Source organism: Astatotilapia calliptera, chromosome 23 (genome assembly GCF_900246225.1).
Source record: "Astatotilapia calliptera chromosome 23, fAstCal1.2, whole genome shotgun sequence".
Taxonomy (NCBI): domain Eukaryota; kingdom Metazoa; phylum Chordata; class Actinopteri; order Cichliformes; family Cichlidae; genus Astatotilapia; species Astatotilapia calliptera.
Window position 1 is genome coordinate 15,491,904 of NC_039323.1, and position 19,738 is coordinate 15,511,641.

Genomic DNA, 19,738 nt, shown 5'->3' on the forward strand with positions numbered 1-19,738 from the left:
ATAAAGACAAGAAAGCTCCTTACCATGCATGGAGGGTTTCACCCCAAGTCCAGCACCCTGAGGCTGTACGCTAAGCGGAAGGAAGGGGGCCGGGGACTGGTGAGTGTCAGCACCACAGTCCAGGATGAGACAACGAACATCCAAGAATACATTGGGAAGATGGCCCCAACTGACCGAGTGCTCAGTGAATACCTCAGGCAGCAGAAACCCAAGAAAGAGGAGGGAGACGAGGAACCATCATGGAAGGACAGGCCCCTGCACGGTATGTACCACCGGCAGATAGAGGAGGTGGCTGATATCCAGAAATCCTACCAGTGGCTGGACAAAGCTGGACTGAAAGACAGCACAGAGGCACTAATCATGGCAGCACAAGAACAAGCTCTGAGCACAAGATCCATAGAGGCTGGGGTCTATCACACCAGGCAAGACCCCAGGTGCAGGCTGTGTAAAGATGCCCCAGAGACAATCCAGCACATAACAGCAGGGTGCAAGATGCTAGCAGGCAAGGCATACATGGAACGCCATAACCAAGTGGCCGGCATAGTGTACAGGAACATCTGTGCCGAGTATAACCTGGAAGTCCCGAGGTCAAAATGGGAGATGCCCCCAAGGGTGGTGGAGAATGACCGAGCTAAGATCCTGTGGGACTTCCAGATACAGACGGACAAAATGGTGGTGGCTAACCAACCGGACATAGTGGTGGTAGACAAACAGAAGAAGACGGCCGTAGTGATCGATGTAGCGGTTCTGAATGACAGCAATATCAGGAAGAAGGAACACGAGAAGCTGGAGAAATACCAAGGGCTCAGAGAAGAGCTCGAGAGGATGTGGAGGGTGAAGGTAACGGTGGTCCCCGTGGTAATCGGAGCACTAGGTGCGGTGACTCCCAAGCTAGGCGAGTGGCTCCAGCAGATCCCGGGAACAACATCGGAGATCTCTGTCCAGAAGAGCGCAGTCCTGGGAACAGCTAAGATACTGCGCAGGACCCTCAAGCTCCCAGGCCTCTATATATATATATATATATATATATATATATATATATATATATATATATATATATATATATATACACACACACACACATATATATACATATATATATATAATCCATTCAAGGCCTTATGTTATACAACAAAATAGTCTGTAATTGGTCCTTAATTTAGGAGGTAGTTATTAAACAAAATAAATGTCAAGAAAGTTCAGCTGCTTCCCCTTTTTACAAACAATAGGTTTGTTGCAGAGTATTTTCTGCAGAATAGGCAAGGGGGAAAAAAAAAACGCTGTTCGAAAAATGCATCACCCCACAGCATCTGACAAATATCACAGCCACAAGTAATGACAGTCGTCATTCTTCACCTAACACACATTTTCATATGCATTCCCCTACTTATATTTTGTCGCTGTGATATGAAACTGTGATGGAAGGGCCATGCTGTCAGCAGCATAAACGCCTTCTGAGACCGAGCAGCTTCTCCTCGTGATTATGCAGATTCATTGAGGCTGCCGCAGTCACACAATGCCTTTCCTGACAATACAAGAACTATGGTAATTCAAACATATTGCCAACAGCGTACTATTTCAAACATTATGCCAAGTGTGCCGTCGAGCCATCTTGGAAGGCCATAAAGTCACACACCCATTCTGGTGATTTATCATCAGCTTCCTTTCCGCTGGCTTTATGTGAGAAAACATATAAAATAGACATATAAATTAAGCCTCCCAGCTAATGTGGATGATGTTCATATTTACCATATACAGTGTGATTCCAAAGCAAGCCTATTGTTATCCATTTCTTTATGTTTGAAAATCTGACATGGTATTATAATTCAATTAAAGCATCAGCCATTGTTTTTCCAGTAGAAGCATACTCATGAGCATGCATAAGAGTACAATTTGTCACAGCGAATGCTAATTGTGTTCAAAATCCAACATTCTGGAAACACACAAAGGACTATGGTATTTTAGATACATTTTATGGATGACTTAAATTATACGTTTTTATTGGTTTTGAAATGGCCTTTGTGTGAGATTTTAGAATTTTAGATTTTTTGGTAGGAGAGGAATAGACACAAAAATTTCTCCTGTGGGTAAGTATTTATGATTGCTCCTTTGGGCCATAAAGATATACATTGTCATGAGTATTTTCTATTGTGTAAACTTGGTTTCTCAGACTCATATTTCATGTGCAAAAGTTTGGGCTGGATGTGGGTTGTGCGTTTGATCAGTGTGAGAAGTCATAAACTGATGCATGAAGGGACAGAAGGACACGAGGAGGAGACCACTACACTTGAAGATAAATGTACATGTATATCTACTAGCTCCAGTTTTTTTTTAGTTTTTCATTTACATAATATGCCACCTGGTGTCATAAAATAATGTACACCTGAGAATTTTCTGTGTATTTCATGACATGAAATATGCAAGCTTTTCTTTGCAATCTGTGCAATATATTGTGCTATATGACCTGCCTTACTTCCAACTTCAAGACACTACCACAAGACAACAGAGTGCTCGTGTATGTGACCCCCAAACTTCAATTGTCAGTTGTGATTTACATTAAATTGTCGATCACAATTACCTCAGAAGAATAAACAGCAATGTGCCAAAAATCAAATTAATTGAATAATGAGACCTACAAAGTGTTTTTGATGATGCCTTATTTTCCAAGATTACATGGAAGATACATAATAGCTTATATAGTCGATTGCAAGGGCATCCTCTCTTGTTCAATGGAGAGTTGCTCCCCAGCATTTTTCTCCCGAACAGTACAACCTATAGGGGGTGGCACCCTGGATTTGTCCACTGAAAATGAAGTCATCACGACATCATCTTTCATCATACATGAGGTCAAACTAGAGGGTTGTTTTGTCTGTGATTTTTCTTTCCCTTGAAAGGGCATCCAATTCCGCATCCTGGTATGCTATACTAAATAGCACTTTTGTAGGGTTTTTTTTATTTCACTAGGAGGGTGACATCTCAGATTCCCCAGCTGAGCCCATTACAACCGCAACTCATAAGGCACCACATTACATCTTTTTCATTTAAAGGGCATGTCATTTTTTCTTGCTTGGGGGGAGGCCTACAGGTCACCATCATGTTTTCTTCCAATGAAAGGGCATCCATGAGGGTTCTTCATTCACATATAGAAGCACACTACAGGACTGTTAATGCTGATTTAATCATAACTAAGATAGTCACCACAGACATTTTGTGTGCTTTCATCATTGTGTAGATACATTTGAGGGCATTTTGTCATGTTTACTCTTCACTGGCGGCAACTTTTTGGGCATTTTCAGTGTATTCCTCTCTCTCGTTCTCTGTCTCATATATATATTCTTTTTCAGAAGAAATGCTCCTTTTCAGAAATGCTCCCATAGTTGTGTCTGCAGGAGTTTTTCACCTTTTATTATGTGTTTTACATTAGAACAGCATCCTCTTTCTGTTATAGTTGTTCACATGCATTTACGACAAATAGATTAATAAAACCAAATCTGTATGAACATGAAGCTTAGTGCTTTGAAATCTATTATGCACTGAGAAGATTAGGTCAGACAAAAACACCACAAACCAGGAATGTTAAGAGGATTATCTCAGAAACACCACGATACAAATATGTTCCTAAGAATATTTGAATATCTTTTTTTTACTGCACTGTCTACAACAACATTTCTGTATATTGGAACCGATTTGAACTTTTAGTGTCACATGGAATCACAAGCATAGCAAATGACCAGAGATGGGCAGTAAAGCATTACTGTAATCTGATGACTTTTTTCAAGTAACGAGTAATGTAAGGGTTTACTATTGCAAAAAAGTAATTAGATTGCTGTTACTTTCCCGTAAGCACGCTGCGTTACTGCGTTACTAAACTGTCGTGATTTTGTTTGTGAGAGTGTTTCTAATGACAATGACGTAAGCGGGTGTGACACCCGTGGCAGCAACAGACGTGTGTAGATCACCACGGATAATATGGAGTGTGGGAGAGAGTACGGTCATGCAGCGTTTAAAGCGGGGGCGTACTTACATTAAAATTGACAAAAACATTAGCGTCCACTGTAAACTCTGCGTGGGAAGAAAACGTCTTTCGAAAAATTAAACTCCAAATCTGAGCAAGTACCTAGCATGCTGCCACGGGAATGTGAAATTCATAAAGAAACCCCCAGATCCCCCCACTGACATGAGCACTGGGCAAACCTCCACTTTCCCCACTCGTGCTAAACAGGTGGAAATAGATTTAAGAGCAACAGGACAGTGCCGCCGAATCTTCGATTTTATTTATTTTTTGCTGTGTTTTACTTGCATCTATTTGAAAGAGTGAGTGTAAACACAAAACATTATTTCATTTTATATGCAAAAAATAGTTTTAATTGTTAAACAATCTCTTCAAGTCAAAGACAGTTGCATATAATTGGATTTTTGCTTAATGCAATGTGCATAAAATAAAAGACTAAAACTCATAAAACTATTTTTAGAAAGAGGCTTTCCATTTGATTCAATTTTGTATGATGGATTATGCATAAAAAATAGAATTGGGCTGAAAGGTCTGTTGCTTTATTATGTATTCAGCTTGTGTATCATGTTTTTAAAAAGTAGCTAAGTAACTAATTACTTACTAAAATAAGCAATCAGTAAAGTAACATGATTACTTTTTTGGAGAAGTAATCAGTAATTAGTAACTAATTAATTTTTTCAAGTAACTTGACCAACACTGCAAATGACAATGTGTTTCACAGCACGTCAATATTTTTTCTGTCAGTATCCTCTTGCCACGGTGTATGTATTCATGGTACTCGTAAAGAGGACTGAAAATCTCTTAGGTTAGCTTTACATTTTGACCTGCTAGCATACTGGAAATGAATACTGTGTATTCATGAAATACAGAAAAACCCTGATGTCGCGATAGAATAGGAACAAACTAACACATAAACTTGCAATGACACTGAGATCTACAGTAGTTATGTTTGGCCCAGTCATGGGCTACATACATCCGCTTACATACACCCTTCTGCTAATGTTGCAAACTTAATTCCTTTAGTAGAGACAGGACTAGTCATAGTGCATTTAAATTATTTGTCCTCGTTTTCCTCTTTAGAACAAGGCTTCTGTTTTGTATTGGTGTCTTCTTAGAGCACTACATGACCGCCTGTTTGGATGTTGAGATATTGTCATGGTGTAGTCATTTTTTGTCTCAGATACTTTGGATGCAATAGATTCATTCTGTCCTATACTGCTCTTGTAGTATACTCTCATGTAGCCTTAGCTGACTAAGGTATTATTCTTTTCATTTAGATTCAAAAAACAACTTTTGAACCTCAGTGTTTCTGTAGGCAATACAGAATAGAGCCCACATGGAGGGGTTTAAATCACACAACAGTAACTTGCCAAGTGCACATATACATGTAAGATCCTGTAATTCCAGTTACACACACACACACACACACACACACACACACACACACACACACACACACACACACACACACACACACACACACACACACAAACAGTTGACCATTTCTTTGAGAGAGGGAAGATGAACCATTTGCCACTGTGGTATTTTTTTCACTCTAACAATGTGCTATCCACTGGCGACCATTTGTTTTCAAATAGAGGAACCTGCCACAAGCCACCCACACTCCAGCTGCAGACAAGACCAACATAAATCTGAAACAATACCCAATTAAAGCACAAGGTCCTCTCCATTTGTTTTGTATTCTTCTAGCCACCAAAGCACCACTTGTATCTCCCTTCCCACCTCTGTTTCTCATCCTCTTGACTTCTCGCAGTCCTTCGACCCCCTGTTGCCCCCTCTCCTGGTATAAATCCCCTACAAAACGAGTATCTAGTTTTATTATAATTGGTTCCCAAGCACCCATTCCAAAACTATCAGTGCAGCAGCATCTCGGTTTGGAAGACAGGTCCAAGCAAAGTAAGATAAGTAGCAGGTATTACAGCTGTTGCACAAACAAGATAAATGACATGTGTAGACCTGTTTGTAAATACTAGAAGGTGAAAAGAATACCTGGGGCAACTCAAACACACTTGAGATGATGAATGGTGTGATAGACTGTGCCAGAGACACAAATGCCAATGAATGGACAGGTATGAGGCAAGGGCAGAGGAGACAGGAAGGTAAATAAAAAGTATACACAGTGGAGAAATGATTTGGTTAGTTCAGTGGCACTCTGCAGAGTTGTAATGATGCATTTCGCTGTTTTGATTTGTTACATGTAACAAAGCATTGGCTGAGCCTGTCTGGGACCAAAAAGGCTTTGTATGCAACACTCACATGGCTAGATGAACATCTTGTTAATAAAGAGTGTACATTTCTAAGAAAAACAAAAGCATTATTTACTTATTTTTACAGTTTCACTATACATTTATCTACTAGATCGACTAATGAAAACAACAGTGAAGCTTAAAAGGAAAAGGGGAGACAAACAGGTGATATATAAAATCTTAATGTATAATGTGGCCTTGTTTACATCCATATTAATATTATTATTATTATTATTATTATTATTTAATATACGCAATGATTATTATTTTTTTAAATAAACCATTCTTGACAGAGTTCCCCAAACCCAGCATATATAACAGCATATGTGCCTAGCACCCACTCAACAAGAGTTTTTGTTGACTATGAGTATAGGAGAAGCCATTTCAAATATTATATCAAACTCAAATTCAAACTTGTAAAATCAATATCCTATGATGTGATTTTCAGTTTTCTGTGCTCCACAATCTGCGCAACTCGAAAGATTTGCTGGAACCAGCCTCCCCAGAGAGAGAGTAAGAGAGAGGGACGATAGAAATCAAAAGTAGAGCTAAAATAGATTAAATACTGGACTCAAATACAAAGTAGACAGATTAAAGTAAATAAATGGCAACACTGCTCTGCATCTGCTTGAGGTGCATTTACAGTAGGCAACAGTTTTGTGCCATGTTCACCATTTCCAAATTCAAATTCAAATTTTTATTCCATGAAGTAGTCTTTAGAGCTTGTTTCCTCATATAAAGTTTGTCAACATTTTAAAATAGAAGATTTTGAAACACATTGATTCAGTTCATTTGACTATGCACAACTGTCTTAAGGTCCTACCACAAGCTCAATCAGGTTGAAGTCTAGACAGGGCCTTGTTTTTCTGATCAGAAGACAAATCTATGACATGGTTTTCTACAGCATCATGCACCTCTTTCAGTCTGGTACAATAAGCAAAGCAGTGAAAACCGAAAGTCCATAAAGGTATGGCCAGAGAAAAGAGTAACTTTGATCCTCCTGGGTTATGTGAGCAGGTAATTAAATTATCCTCTAAGTGAGTGGTTAGATTGTTGTTTTTTTCAAAAAAATCGCTTTTCAGGAGCTAGTCCAGCATCTGGACAGGTAATTATTGCAGGTATGGCTAACGCCCCATAGATTAGAGTAGGCGCATGGAGCAATGTGTCTGCAAATAAATTATAGGTAGCGATATTTATAGCACCACCAGTGTCCCATTGGCATTTACAGTATACACATTAAGAATGACGCCAGAGCAGAGAGTACTGTAAAAACAAAATTTGTAAATGAAGCTGTGGCTATAAGTATGAAACGCAGAAGAATGAAACCTGACAAAAACGATGACTTTTATAAATCCAAGCAGGATACGTGTTAACATGTTTCCTTAAAGAAGATCAAAGGTAAGTTACATTCTCTTTGTCTCTTTTAAGGCACTGACAGAGGTTGTCTGCAGCTTCATTACAGCCAAATGTGACAGGGCCCTTTTCTTTATTTTAGATTAGGGGATTAAAGAGACATTGCACTCATATCCATTTGTGACCTCCTGTACCTGAAACTGATTAGTAATTTGCAAGAAGATAAATCTTCCCTGTGGATGAACGACTTCACTCTAAAAAAAATTATACTAAGCATCATAGCCTGAACAGACAAAGAGAGCATGTAGAGCAGAAGTAAGAGAAAGATTTTAATGAGGAAAATGAGAGGTTAGGGAGATGCAAAGCCTGCTGCTCATGAAAGAGAAGGTTAAGAGGTGATAGAAGGAAAGTGAGCAAGGTGGGGAGAGGGTTGTAGTGCTTAAGGGACAATGAGAAAAAACAAAAAAAAAAGGGAAGAGGTGGTGGTGGGGGTGGAGGAAGGAAATGAGATAGAGTAAAGATGAGGTGTGTTTTTTCAAAAGGCAAAAGTTTTCAGAGTTTAAAAAGATGGTAGAAGTTGGGAAGAAGTCCGCGAGGGCTGATCATATCTGCAAAACACCCCCAGGTTGGAATAAAGAGACAGTTTGGAAGGCTGAATCATTGAGCTGGTATACTTAATCAGCAGAGTGGCCAATGCAGATTGTATATGACTGTGAAGTGTGGGATGGGGTGAGAGGGAATATTTAGCTCATATTAGGAGTGCTATCCTCCCCCTTGCACACAAGCAACATCTCAAAGAACAGTCAAAGTCTTGCTTTTATTGTGGCGTTTCACACATGTTTTAACTTTTATGTTATTGATGGAAATGAAATGAAATAGTCATGGTATAGGTGAAAAAGGGTATTTGCACACATGAAGGCTAAAGAGTTAGGGAAACAAATATCAGTCCCAAAAGGAAAAGGAACAACAGCAAAAAATTATATTTTGTTCTACATTACCATGCATATGTCATACATAGAGTCATCATTGTGACCAAAAAGTAAAATATGTTCAAACTGTCAGCATAATGGAATCAGTCAGTGATTACATGAAAAGAGTGAAACAAAGGACTATAACAGTAAATGTAAACATGCTAAAGTGACACTGTTTTAACTGCACTCCATGCTCACGCAAACTATTGGTGAGATGTGCATTTATTATGTTTACGGTACTTCATTTGAAGTTCAACATTCATAGTATTATGACTAGGGATGGGTACCGGTATCGGTTCTGACATAAACGGTAATAACCAGACCGAAAAGCAGCGCACATTTTGGTGCTTTATTTCGGTGCTTTTTTTCCCTGAGCTGTGATACACTTTAGATTCTAGCCAATCATTTTACGTTTCCGAGGATAGTAGGCGGGGCCAGGTACGTACGTTCTTTTAGAGCAGAGCTACAGATTAAAAATGCCCAAGGCGAAGTGGTCAAAACTCTGGCTGTACTTCACAGCAAAATATGCAAACTCAGCAGCCTGCAACAAGTGCTTTAAGCTGATACTGTGATACTGTCAAAGGAGGTAACACCTCAAATCCGATGAAACACCTGGCGACGCATAGCGGTTTTTTTAAAAGCCGAGAAATGCGCCGTATTTGATAGCTTGCTGTGAGACCTCACACCGAGCACATCTACTGCGGGTGGGTTGCCTGTTATCGGGCCCGGAGTTAGCAACATCCCCCAAAAACACGAAGAGGAGAGTCCTGGCCCCTAGCCCTGCCAGTGTAGCAGAAATGATGACGGATGATGATGGCAGCAGCAGCCGTTCTTCTCTGCGTGAGTAGCTTAATGTTGTTCATGTGTTGAGTAGGCTAACCACGTTATTACATTAATGCATGTAAGGTGAACTAGCAAACACCATCATAGCTACATGCGGCTGTCCTCTTGTTTGATGGCAGATACTCCCTTCACCCTGGCCAAAAAGGCTAAAATGACCAAAGAAAAAGTGGAAAACAGTTAAACATGAGAGGTTTTTGGACAAAGTTTGTGTTTTTTCCATTGTTTAAGCACTGCTTCCAGCCAAGAGTGATACCATATATGCCCTATAGCTGCAGAAAAGGCTAACATTGTTATCTTTTTACAAAAAAACAGCTGAACATGAGAGGTTTGTGGACCAATTTTGTGTTCTCCATTCTTTAAGCACCGGTTTAAGCACCGTTTAGGCCGGTTTGGCACCGGTATCGGATAAAACCTAAACGATACCCATCCCTAATTATGACATGGTTTTATTTAAGTGTATGTCAGTGAAGTTCAGTACATTACTCAATATCATGGTTTGTAAAACACACACTCACACACACCAGTCTACTGTGTCTATTTCACACTTTTCCTCTCTAAAGCTTGAAATGGACACATGCAGTTGCAATACCGCATGCAGAAGGTGGAGTACCAGGAGGGGTAGATAACGTATTTAAAGCCCATAAGTTGCTAGTGAGTAAGTAAGGTAAGAAGTACATTCAAGGGTTCTTCTATTCCAGAAATTATTAAGCTAGATGGCTAATATAGATTTACATGTAAATGTGTTTAAACGCTAACAGGGAAGTAACGGAAAGCTGTTCCATTGCTCAGTTCATGGTGCAGAAACAGAGCGAGAATTGGTAAATAAGTGAGCCCTCTGTGATTTATCATATTAACAAATAAGCTTTCATTTTCAGACTACCTTGGCCATCATAGGATATAGCAGAGTTAGAGAGTAGTGTGAAGAAACTTTTAATAACTCCTTTAACACATTAGCAAAGAAAACCCCTGATGATTGAGAGGGTATGCCAGCTGCTGCCATGTCTGGCTTAATAGAAAAGGCCAGCTGAATAGGTGCAGGCTTCACCTGCATTTTCAGATTAGCAAGAAAAAGTGAAAAAGACTTTGGTTTGGCCAAATATAATAGATTTAACAAGCTGCTTTGCTGATACAGCACCTTTATTTTTCTGTTATTGGTTTATAAACAGCGCTGGAGAGATTGACATTTATCAGTGCCACACAGTGCTTAAAACTTTTAATTTACCTGTGATCTTTTTATTTTATATTAATAAACTTTTTTTCTTTTAATAAAGTTGTAGCCCTATTTTTTTGGAGGTCTTTAAAAGCTGTTTTTAGAGACACTACAACCATATGATTTTAAAAAGGTATTCCTGTAGAGTAAACAGAATATAAAGTATTTCAACTGAGGTCAGCCCTAAAGATCTGCAGCAGTAATATTGATCCATAGATCTACATAACACTGATGGGAAACATTTTTCTCATATTTCTAGAGAAAAATTACTTTCTTCTTTGAAACTTTAAATAAAATTTGTCAGTAACTCAGCTTTACATGCAGTGAGGTATATTTCACAGTGTGATATCGCTACTTTTGCTAAGTGGTTCAGGAAATGGCAAATATTTTAATCACTGTAGGAGGGATACATTTTATAATTCAGACAGGAAAAGGTGAAAAGTTCCAGGGAGAGTGCAGCATTTATAGAAACAATAAATACAGGAAGCACAAAGTCATAAAATTATGTGTTTTGTTTTTATAATGGGATGGGCGTTGTGTCTACTACACCACTGTATTACTCTTGATATATAAGCATTCAGTTCTTTACCATTTATAATAAACTGATAAAGACCTTGTAGTGGTGGTTTGCTTGTTAAAAAAAACATCATTAATTAAAGAATTATCAGCTCCAATAAATGAACAGGTTAATAATCAGCTGAATTCTTGTACAAGTGTGACAGGTTGAAGGACTACTGCATATAAAACTGTTCAGTTAATACTAATTGATATCTGTTGATATAAGGATGAAAATAATGTAAATATGGTAAGAAAATTGCTAAGAGTTTATTATTTTTCATGTTATATTAATGGCTTTCATGTTACTTAAGAGAACTACAATCTATACATCTCTGATCTGCTAGTAAGCCTTTTCTGGGATCGATTAGTAGTGTCTCTGTTCTCCACCAGGGGGCTTTTGCGCATTCTCCTCACTGCAATAAACTACTGCATGAGAGAGACGCAAATCATAATCACTCTCGTGATTCTTTTCCCCGTTTTCAGGTAAAAGTGTTTAAAAGTTGATATATTTCCAATGTGTACACTGTTAAGATATTTAAGAGGTAATCCTTCATTGTTTTGTAAGCCTTAGAAGCATTATATTACAGTTTTGTGCACATATACGTGGCGGTTTTGAGCCTCAGTTTTGTACTGTGTAATGGCCATTAAGATAACGGCAGGAGCTAAAAACGATTGTCAGCCATTTTTCCAGGAAACCTGCTCAAGTATATGTATAGTCAGCACTTTAGTATTTCGGTTTATTAGTTAGTGTTTTTCTTCCACCATGTGACATTTAGCAGTACAGAATGTGAAACGTTTCTGTTCATTTACTGCATTTACTGCAATAAACTACTGCATGAGAGACGCAAGTCATAATCACTCTCGTGATTCTTTTCCCCCTGTTTTCAGGGGTGTAACACAAGCAGTAGTAGCAGTTGCCCAAAGCCTTTGAGAGATGTCTCGCTTAATCTGCACCTGCAAGGCATCTCTTCCAACTAATTTCAGGAAGAAAGAGAGGGACCTTGGTTATGTAACATTTTTACACCATCTATTTTACTAAAGCTGTTATGGCTTCAGTTACCTGTCTCTCACTCATAGTTCAATGTAGCTGATTTGGCATTAGGGTCTAGCCGGAAGCATTTTCCAACCAGGCTTTAAACCCCTGACGTCTTGTTTCAAAGAAACCGAGGACACCTGTGAGGCATATCCTTAACTAATTTCTGCAAGGCAGAGGAGGATCACATAACGTTTTTATCCTTCTATTATACTAAACGTAAGGGAGAATTATCATAATGGATGTGTAGAATGAGCATAAAATTACTCCATTAAGAATGGCCTTCAAAACAAGGTGGCAGTATTTCATGTCAACATCTGGCCATCTTTATTCTTAATACCGAGCTTGCTGAAATCAGTGTGTCTGCCTAAGAGTCTGCTAGCAGTTGTTCCTGAAGCCAATTTTCTGAGGAAAACTTACCTCAAAAAACATCAAAGCAGAATTGAAAATATTAACATCCTGATTAGTGACGGGTAATTACAGAGAAACAAAGAAATAATAGAAATGAAGAAGCAAAGTAAACTGAAATGTGGTCATATAGTGAGATGTTCTAATTAGTTACAACAAGCCTGCTGTTGTTTCTTTACATAGTTTCAAACATAGCACCAAAAGATCTCCAAAAGTAGCATTAAGATGCAACGGATCCTTTAGGTCCTTTAAGTTGTGCGTTTAAAGCTCTAACACAACCACTAACATCCTGTCACTGGTTTGGTTTGTCTGTAAACTAGAAAATCAGTGATAGTTCTGCGATCTGGGAGAGGCTCCAACTCCACAGCCATGAATATTTGGTCCTTGTTAAAGTTTAGGCATTTACATCTGCTCATTTCTCCATAATGAGACATCGAAATCTGGCACATGCTTTGATGAGGGGATAACGGGGCGAACGTGGCTCAAGAGTTGGGAGTTCGCCTTGTAATCGGAAGGTTGCTGGTTCGAGCCCCAGCTTGGGCAGTCTCGATCGTTGTGTCCTTGGGCAAGACACATCACCTGTTGCCTGTTGGTCAGAGGGCCCGGTGGTGCTAGTGTCCGGCAGCCTTGACTCTGTCAGTGCACCCCAGGGTGGCTACAATATAGCTTGCCATCACCAGTGAGTGAATGGGTGGATGACTGGATGTGTAAAGCGCTTTGGGGTCCTTAGGGACTAGTAAAGCGCTATACAAATACAGACAGACTATTTAATATGGGTATTAAAACTGATACTGATGCAGAAAAGCATTGATGAAAGCAGTGTGTTATCCAGAGAAGACCTTCTATGAGCACTTTTTTAAGGGTTGAAATAGATAGAAAGTTCTTTCAACAACAGTTACAAAAATAAAGAATATGAAAACTGCTTTTAATCATGCATGATTGGAGCTTTAAGATGAACTGATCGTGGGTAATCTGGATGTCTGAAGCTTAAAATATTTTTTAAGTCATTCCTTTATAAAACAGGGAAAAGTCATGAAGTATTAAGCTGATAACATACAACTTAGTGGGAACTGTGCCTCTAGGAACTCAAATAGAAAACAAGATTAAGTCTTATTTACTATACTTTACCCTCTTAGGGTTAGAGCTTGCAAAACAACATAGTTTTAAAGTAACAGAACCGCCCTTGAAACCGCAAGGGTAATCTCTAATATGGTGCTTAGCAGTTGGTGGTTTTTAGCAGACCTTTTCACACAAATTTCAACATTAACCTGGCAAAATCGCAGCTGTGGCAGCAGCTGTAATTTTGAAAAAAAAGAAAAGAAAATGCCAGTGCTTTATATCCTTTCACTGAAATGAGGCGATTATTCATTGCCATATTTTAGGTGAATCACAGTGCTGCTACTACTAATATTGAGGGATCCCTTATAATTTATATGGTGTATGTTGTGAGAACACTGGACACTATAGCAGGACATCATGTTGGAGTGACAGTAGCAGTACATGGAATCATAGTAATAGTTACCCTCTGTATATCTGAGGTGAGCTGCAGAAGAGTTGGTGAAGCTGTAGCTCTGAGAGCTTCCGTCCCTCTAACTGGAGAGTTCAGGCTGACATAGGCCACTGCACTGCTCTGCAGAACAACACTGTTATCCTGAAAGGAACACATAAATGTACACCACACACCAGCTATTATGATTTCAATCTACTATAATAATCATATAATTGTTGTCATTACACTCATCACACCATCATTATTAAGACCCAACCCCTCACACTCCTTTGACAAGAAGTGTCGTCATATTTCTAGTGATTGGTGTTCATGTATGTTGCCAGTACTTCTATTTTCAGACATTTCTACCCTTGACCCTCTGACATTTAATAAAGCAGAGGCTCTTGTGTTTGCTGACCTTTCCCCACTCATAAGATCCAATGTTTCCCAGGGCTGAGCCTCCCCATGAGCAAAACACAGTGGTACGGTCTGGTACCCATCCGCGTTTGGTTTGCTCTGTCAGTGCTGCAATCAGTTGATTCATAATAGCTGAAGTCCCGCCTCCATGGTCGCTGTCATGACGACTACCAACCAGCACATAGCGATCTGAAGATAAATAAATAAATAAAACAAACAAACAAACAAATAAGTAAATTAAAAACAGAGAAATCTTTATTTTTTTTCATCTCTGTATAGGTAGATACTCAAAAATTTATGGTGAAAAATGAGGGATGCTACACAAACTCAAAATAAATAAGGTAAAGGATGATATACAAATATGTGACAACCACACTTTGCACGATGGGGTGCACAATGGTCTGGTGGTTAGCTCTTTTGCCTTACAGCAAACAGGTCCTGGGTTCAGAGCCACAGGCCAGCTGTGGGGCTTCTATGTGTTTTGTGCTTTGTACTATTAGAGACAATGTTTCAATCATGCTAAAAGAATATGTCCATAGGTGCACAAATGCACACAGATGAGTGCACCTACTGTAACAGGTTTATTTATCCTCCCACAATTCACAGTACAAGGTCACTCGCTGTTTGATGGACCTAATGTTGAACACATGTTGTATCACTGATCATCTGCTCATAAACAAACTCTCTCTCTCTCTCTCTCTCACTCACTCACACACACACACACACACACACACACACACACACACACACACACACACACACACACTGTACTTTAAACAGGTCTCCATCTGGGTAATATTTAAATCCCATCATCCTTTTTGACCTTTTTTCCTTCAGTGGCTATCCATTTAGAGTTGGTTGTATTTAAAATAGACTGCCTATTGGAGCCCTCTCCGGCACCTCACCTATTGACTCAAAATGGCTGTCATTCGTCACATAGGCACATATTACGGTCAGGACCTGTTCCCCTGATCCGAAGGCAAGGGTTACCAAGCCTCTCATCCACTGGGAAAAACCTCAATGTATAGGCAGTGAACCAGGGAGATACAGCCCCTTGCCCATCACCAGACTCAGGGAGAGTGGGGACACTACCTGCACTGAGTCCCCAGTGGACCATGTTCCACACATCCATTGCTGAAGCTCATGCAGGTAGCTGCAGCTACTCGGGTATTGGTGCCTAATAGGGGTAATTTTGTTTTGCCAGCCTTAAGATGACTCAGAAGGTTGAAGCAGAACTCAGAATCTCTAGAATAAAGGGGAAGAGTTACATAAGTTTGCATGACCCATGGAACCACAACAGGCACATCAAATTCAAATCACCAAACTGTCCTTAATTACTATAAGAACTAAACTGCTGAACTGAGAAACATGGCTTTTAAGGATTTTGTATAGGAAGAAATTTGACTGAAGGGTGACATTTCTTATGCTAATGTGCAGATACTTGCTGGTAAAAGGCCCAAATATGTCTCTCCATCTTTTTGTGTTAAATTATAGACAGCAGGGATTATTTCAAGAAATCAGATACACAGCACATTATATAGCTAAACCGAGAAAGGGGTTTTAAAATGAATATGTACAAATGATGTGACTTAATAATAGTAGCATAAAGGCATTCACACAGTGTCTTCCTGTGGTTTACCGAGGTAAGAAAGTCACTTGCATTCACACATGAATGCTTCAGGCTTCTTTGTATGCTTTGCATTTTCTACAAAGACAGAGAGATGAGTATGGATGCACAAAGCAGAACTCCTGCAGGCAACAAGAAGAACAGAGCAAACCTCACAACTGCAACACAGAGCACTGATGACTCTGTCTGAGAAAAGAGGTGCTTAGAGAAGCCTGCTAGCTTAGCTCATGACAACATATTATTACATTATGTGGAGCTTCCTGGGTGAATCTTATGAACAGCGATTAGCGTAAAGTACTTTAAATCACTCATACGTGAAAGTGTAATTTACTTTGTTCATGGGTATGTATAGAGGGAGGAGGAGATTAATATATCAAAAGCTAAATTAATTTTTCATAAGAAACCCTAATTAATAAACACAGACTGAAAATAACATAAAATAACATAGACGTGATGCCCTTAGGCTAGGACAAATTATTATTGGTTCAGCTGAAACTAACTGTAGTTTAGTGCAGTAAGTCAATGGAGGAATGTTTTCACTTGCATAAATACATGAGCTACCAACCATGTTTTATTTTGTTTTTTGGTGCAATTGATTCTTGGTAGAAGTCCTCTAACATTTGCTACAGTTTTGAAATTTGCGAGGAATTTTTCTACATTGGTGACATGGTGGCAGAGTGATTAGGACTGTTGCCTCACAGCAGGAAGGTCCAGAGTTTGATTCCACCACCTGGCCAGGGCCTTTCTGTGTGGGCCTTTGCATGTTCTCCCTGTGTTTGCGTAGGTTTTCTCTGGGTACTCTGGCTTCTACCCACAGTCCAAAAACATGCAGTTAGTGGGGTTAGGTCATTTGGTAATTCCAAATTGCCCCTAGGTGTGAATGTGAGCGAGAATGGTTGTTTGTCTATATGTATTAGACCTGTGACAGACTCTCGACCTGTCCAGGGTGTACCCTACCTCTCACCCTTTGATAGCTGAGATAGGCTACAGCCCCCCGCGACCCTGACAACGATAAGTGGAAGAGAATGGATGGATGGAGTTTTCTACATTAGCAATTTAGCAATGTAGGTATCTTGAGATTAGGTGGCCACTCAAGTTCTTTATCTCATATTTCATATGCATGAGTTTTATTTATTTATTTCAGGATTGTGTTGGAATTGTATAGCTTCGGGCTTTTAACTGAGGATCGTGGGCATAAGCTAATATTTCTATGACTATACTTTACGTTTTATCCATCCATCCATTCGCTTATCCTTTTCAGGGTCGTGGGGGGCGCTGGAGCCTATCCCAGCTGTCATAGGGCGAGAGGCGGGGTACACCCTGGACAGGTCGCCAGTCTGTCGCAGGGCCAACACACAGGGACAGACAACCATTCGCACTCACATTCACTCGCACATTCACACCATTCACACCATGGCAATTTGGACTTTATGTTTTATTTATACAAAAAGAATTATATTAAATTATATTTGTTTATACAAAAAATAATTTCCCCCAGGGATCAATAAAGTATTCTGATTCTGATTCTGATTATTTGGTCATATTTTGCCTTTAGATTAACAGAAAAAGTATAAAGTCATGATAGCTGTTCAAAGCCCGGCTTCATAGTAACTGGATGAGACACTAATTAGTACAAATGTGTGACACTTTTGTCACACAACAAACAAATAAGCAAACAAAAAAGCTGCAGTTCTTTAGAATAAGAAAGTCTTCACAAAGTGAGTGCAATGTTATAAGACTCCTACGTAAACCCAAACTTTACAGCAGAAATAAACCTTTTTATGTGCATGATGGACAAAAAAAAAGTCACAGACACGACTGATTTAAGTGGCAGGTGATGCCGATAAGGCTCCTCTTAACCATGTGTCTGATGTTGGTGCTTTTTGGAAAATGTTTTAATGTTATTTTCTGACAAGTAATATGGATTGCTGCAAAGACATATGTACTGTTGTAACAGTCCATGCAGGTAATCCCTGCTCCAGTTCTAGTGCTTTATTTAAATGCTTATTTTTGCTATGTTACTTAGCACACTGTAGGCACTAAGGCACTGGACTCTGTGATGTAGCCATATAGTGTATGGATGCAGCTTTTTAACCAAGCTTCCCAGCCTTAGCTAGTTGAATGCATGTGAATGCAGATGTCTGATGCAGTCTTTAACCACTCAAGTGCCTAGTACAAAATCCATGTTGTCTGCACCTATATGTAAAAAGGTGTCAAACTGAATATTTGAAGCACAGCACATTTTGAAGTCGCCATTTCCAACATGTTTGCTTGGGGCTGCATATAAGAAAGGGCAACTTTGGACAATGCCTGAAACTGATTCTCCCAACATTGTCCAGGAAGGCAACCAAATAAAATAATGGAAGAATAATCATAAAATGTGCTATTAGTGAGCAGTTGATAGACTTTCTACATTTTTGTTGCGTTCGAAACAGTTTGAACCAGCTTTATACTATAATTATATACAAATCTAAATCTATGAATTCATTTCACTGAGCTATTATTAGAATATAAACAGTTATGTCCCTGGAGTATTCATGTAACACTTGTGTTGAACCACACTGGCTCAAACTACAGGGCTGCTTTGATGTTACAGTGTGCCTGTTTGGCAGATTTGTTATGCTGCTAGCTGTAGCTGCGTACAGCATTATTTAAGAAAAACAGCAAAGAGTCATTCAGAATTACCCATTGCCATCATGCATGAATATTCAGTCTGTTTAGAGTTAAGTGTGGAACAGACATATGATGAAACCCCCACAACCAGTTAAAGCATCACTCCTTCCAGAGATTTGTGACCCATATTATCTGCTTTAGTGGGCCATTATGCCTGCTTAATATTACACTGTAAATCAGCAAGATAATTTTCCACTACTGAGTGGGCAGGACAGGTACAGTAGCGTGACATTGGAGGAAGGCTGTGTGGATGAGGCAAGGGCAAGATAAAGAGACAATTTAAAAAAGGATAGGGGTAGTTTTAGCTAAGAAGAAAGAGCCAGGGTTGACATTTAAATATTAAAAGACCACAGCATACAGCATGTTTGAAATGGGCAGAGTTAACAAAGCCTTGTAAATGGAAACAGAAAAAAAAGATACGTCTCCAATGGTCCATTTTCAAAAGTCTTTGCCAACATCAATGGGCAACTTTTTGAAATAAATAGATGCAAATGGCAGACATTTAAGAAACACGATGGTTGACATTAAGAGAGCAAAAGGCAGTTAATGTCTACTTTAGTCAACATTAAGGTGGTTAATGTCTACTTATCAGAGCTTAACCACCTTTGGATTCATGGGATGAAAATGAAAGTGATCAAATCAAGTTAAAGCTTCTATTATTGTGTTTTGATCTAATGTATCCATAAAAAACGTGCACCTGCATCTTCTGAACCTTAATATGTGTTTATAAGAATCACTTTTCAGGTGAAATGTAACCTAAATTTAGATGGATCTGAAATAATGTTATAATCAAAACTAATTAAAAGTAATGTAAATACCTAGAACTATTAGAATCTAATAGATTCTAATAGTTCTAAAACAACATTTCTAAGTGAGA

At 39.1% G+C, this 19,738-nt stretch overlaps 1 protein-coding gene across 4 annotated transcripts in view; it reads right to left on the bottom strand.

Annotated features, from left to right (window-relative positions):
* Positions 1 to 19,738, bottom strand: part of naaladl2 (N-acetylated alpha-linked acidic dipeptidase like 2) — a 568,261-nt gene that overhangs the window by 145,347 nt on the left and 403,176 nt on the right. For all 4 annotated transcript variants that reach the window (XM_026159034.1, XM_026159033.1, XM_026159032.1 and 1 more), the window contains 2 exons: positions 14,563 to 14,750; positions 14,178 to 14,306 (listed from right to left, as the gene is read on the bottom strand). In XM_026159034.1, the coding sequence (XP_026014819.1) occupies positions 14,178 to 14,306; positions 14,563 to 14,750 (317 nt within the window). The remainder of the gene's footprint in view (positions 1 to 14,177; positions 14,307 to 14,562; positions 14,751 to 19,738) is intronic.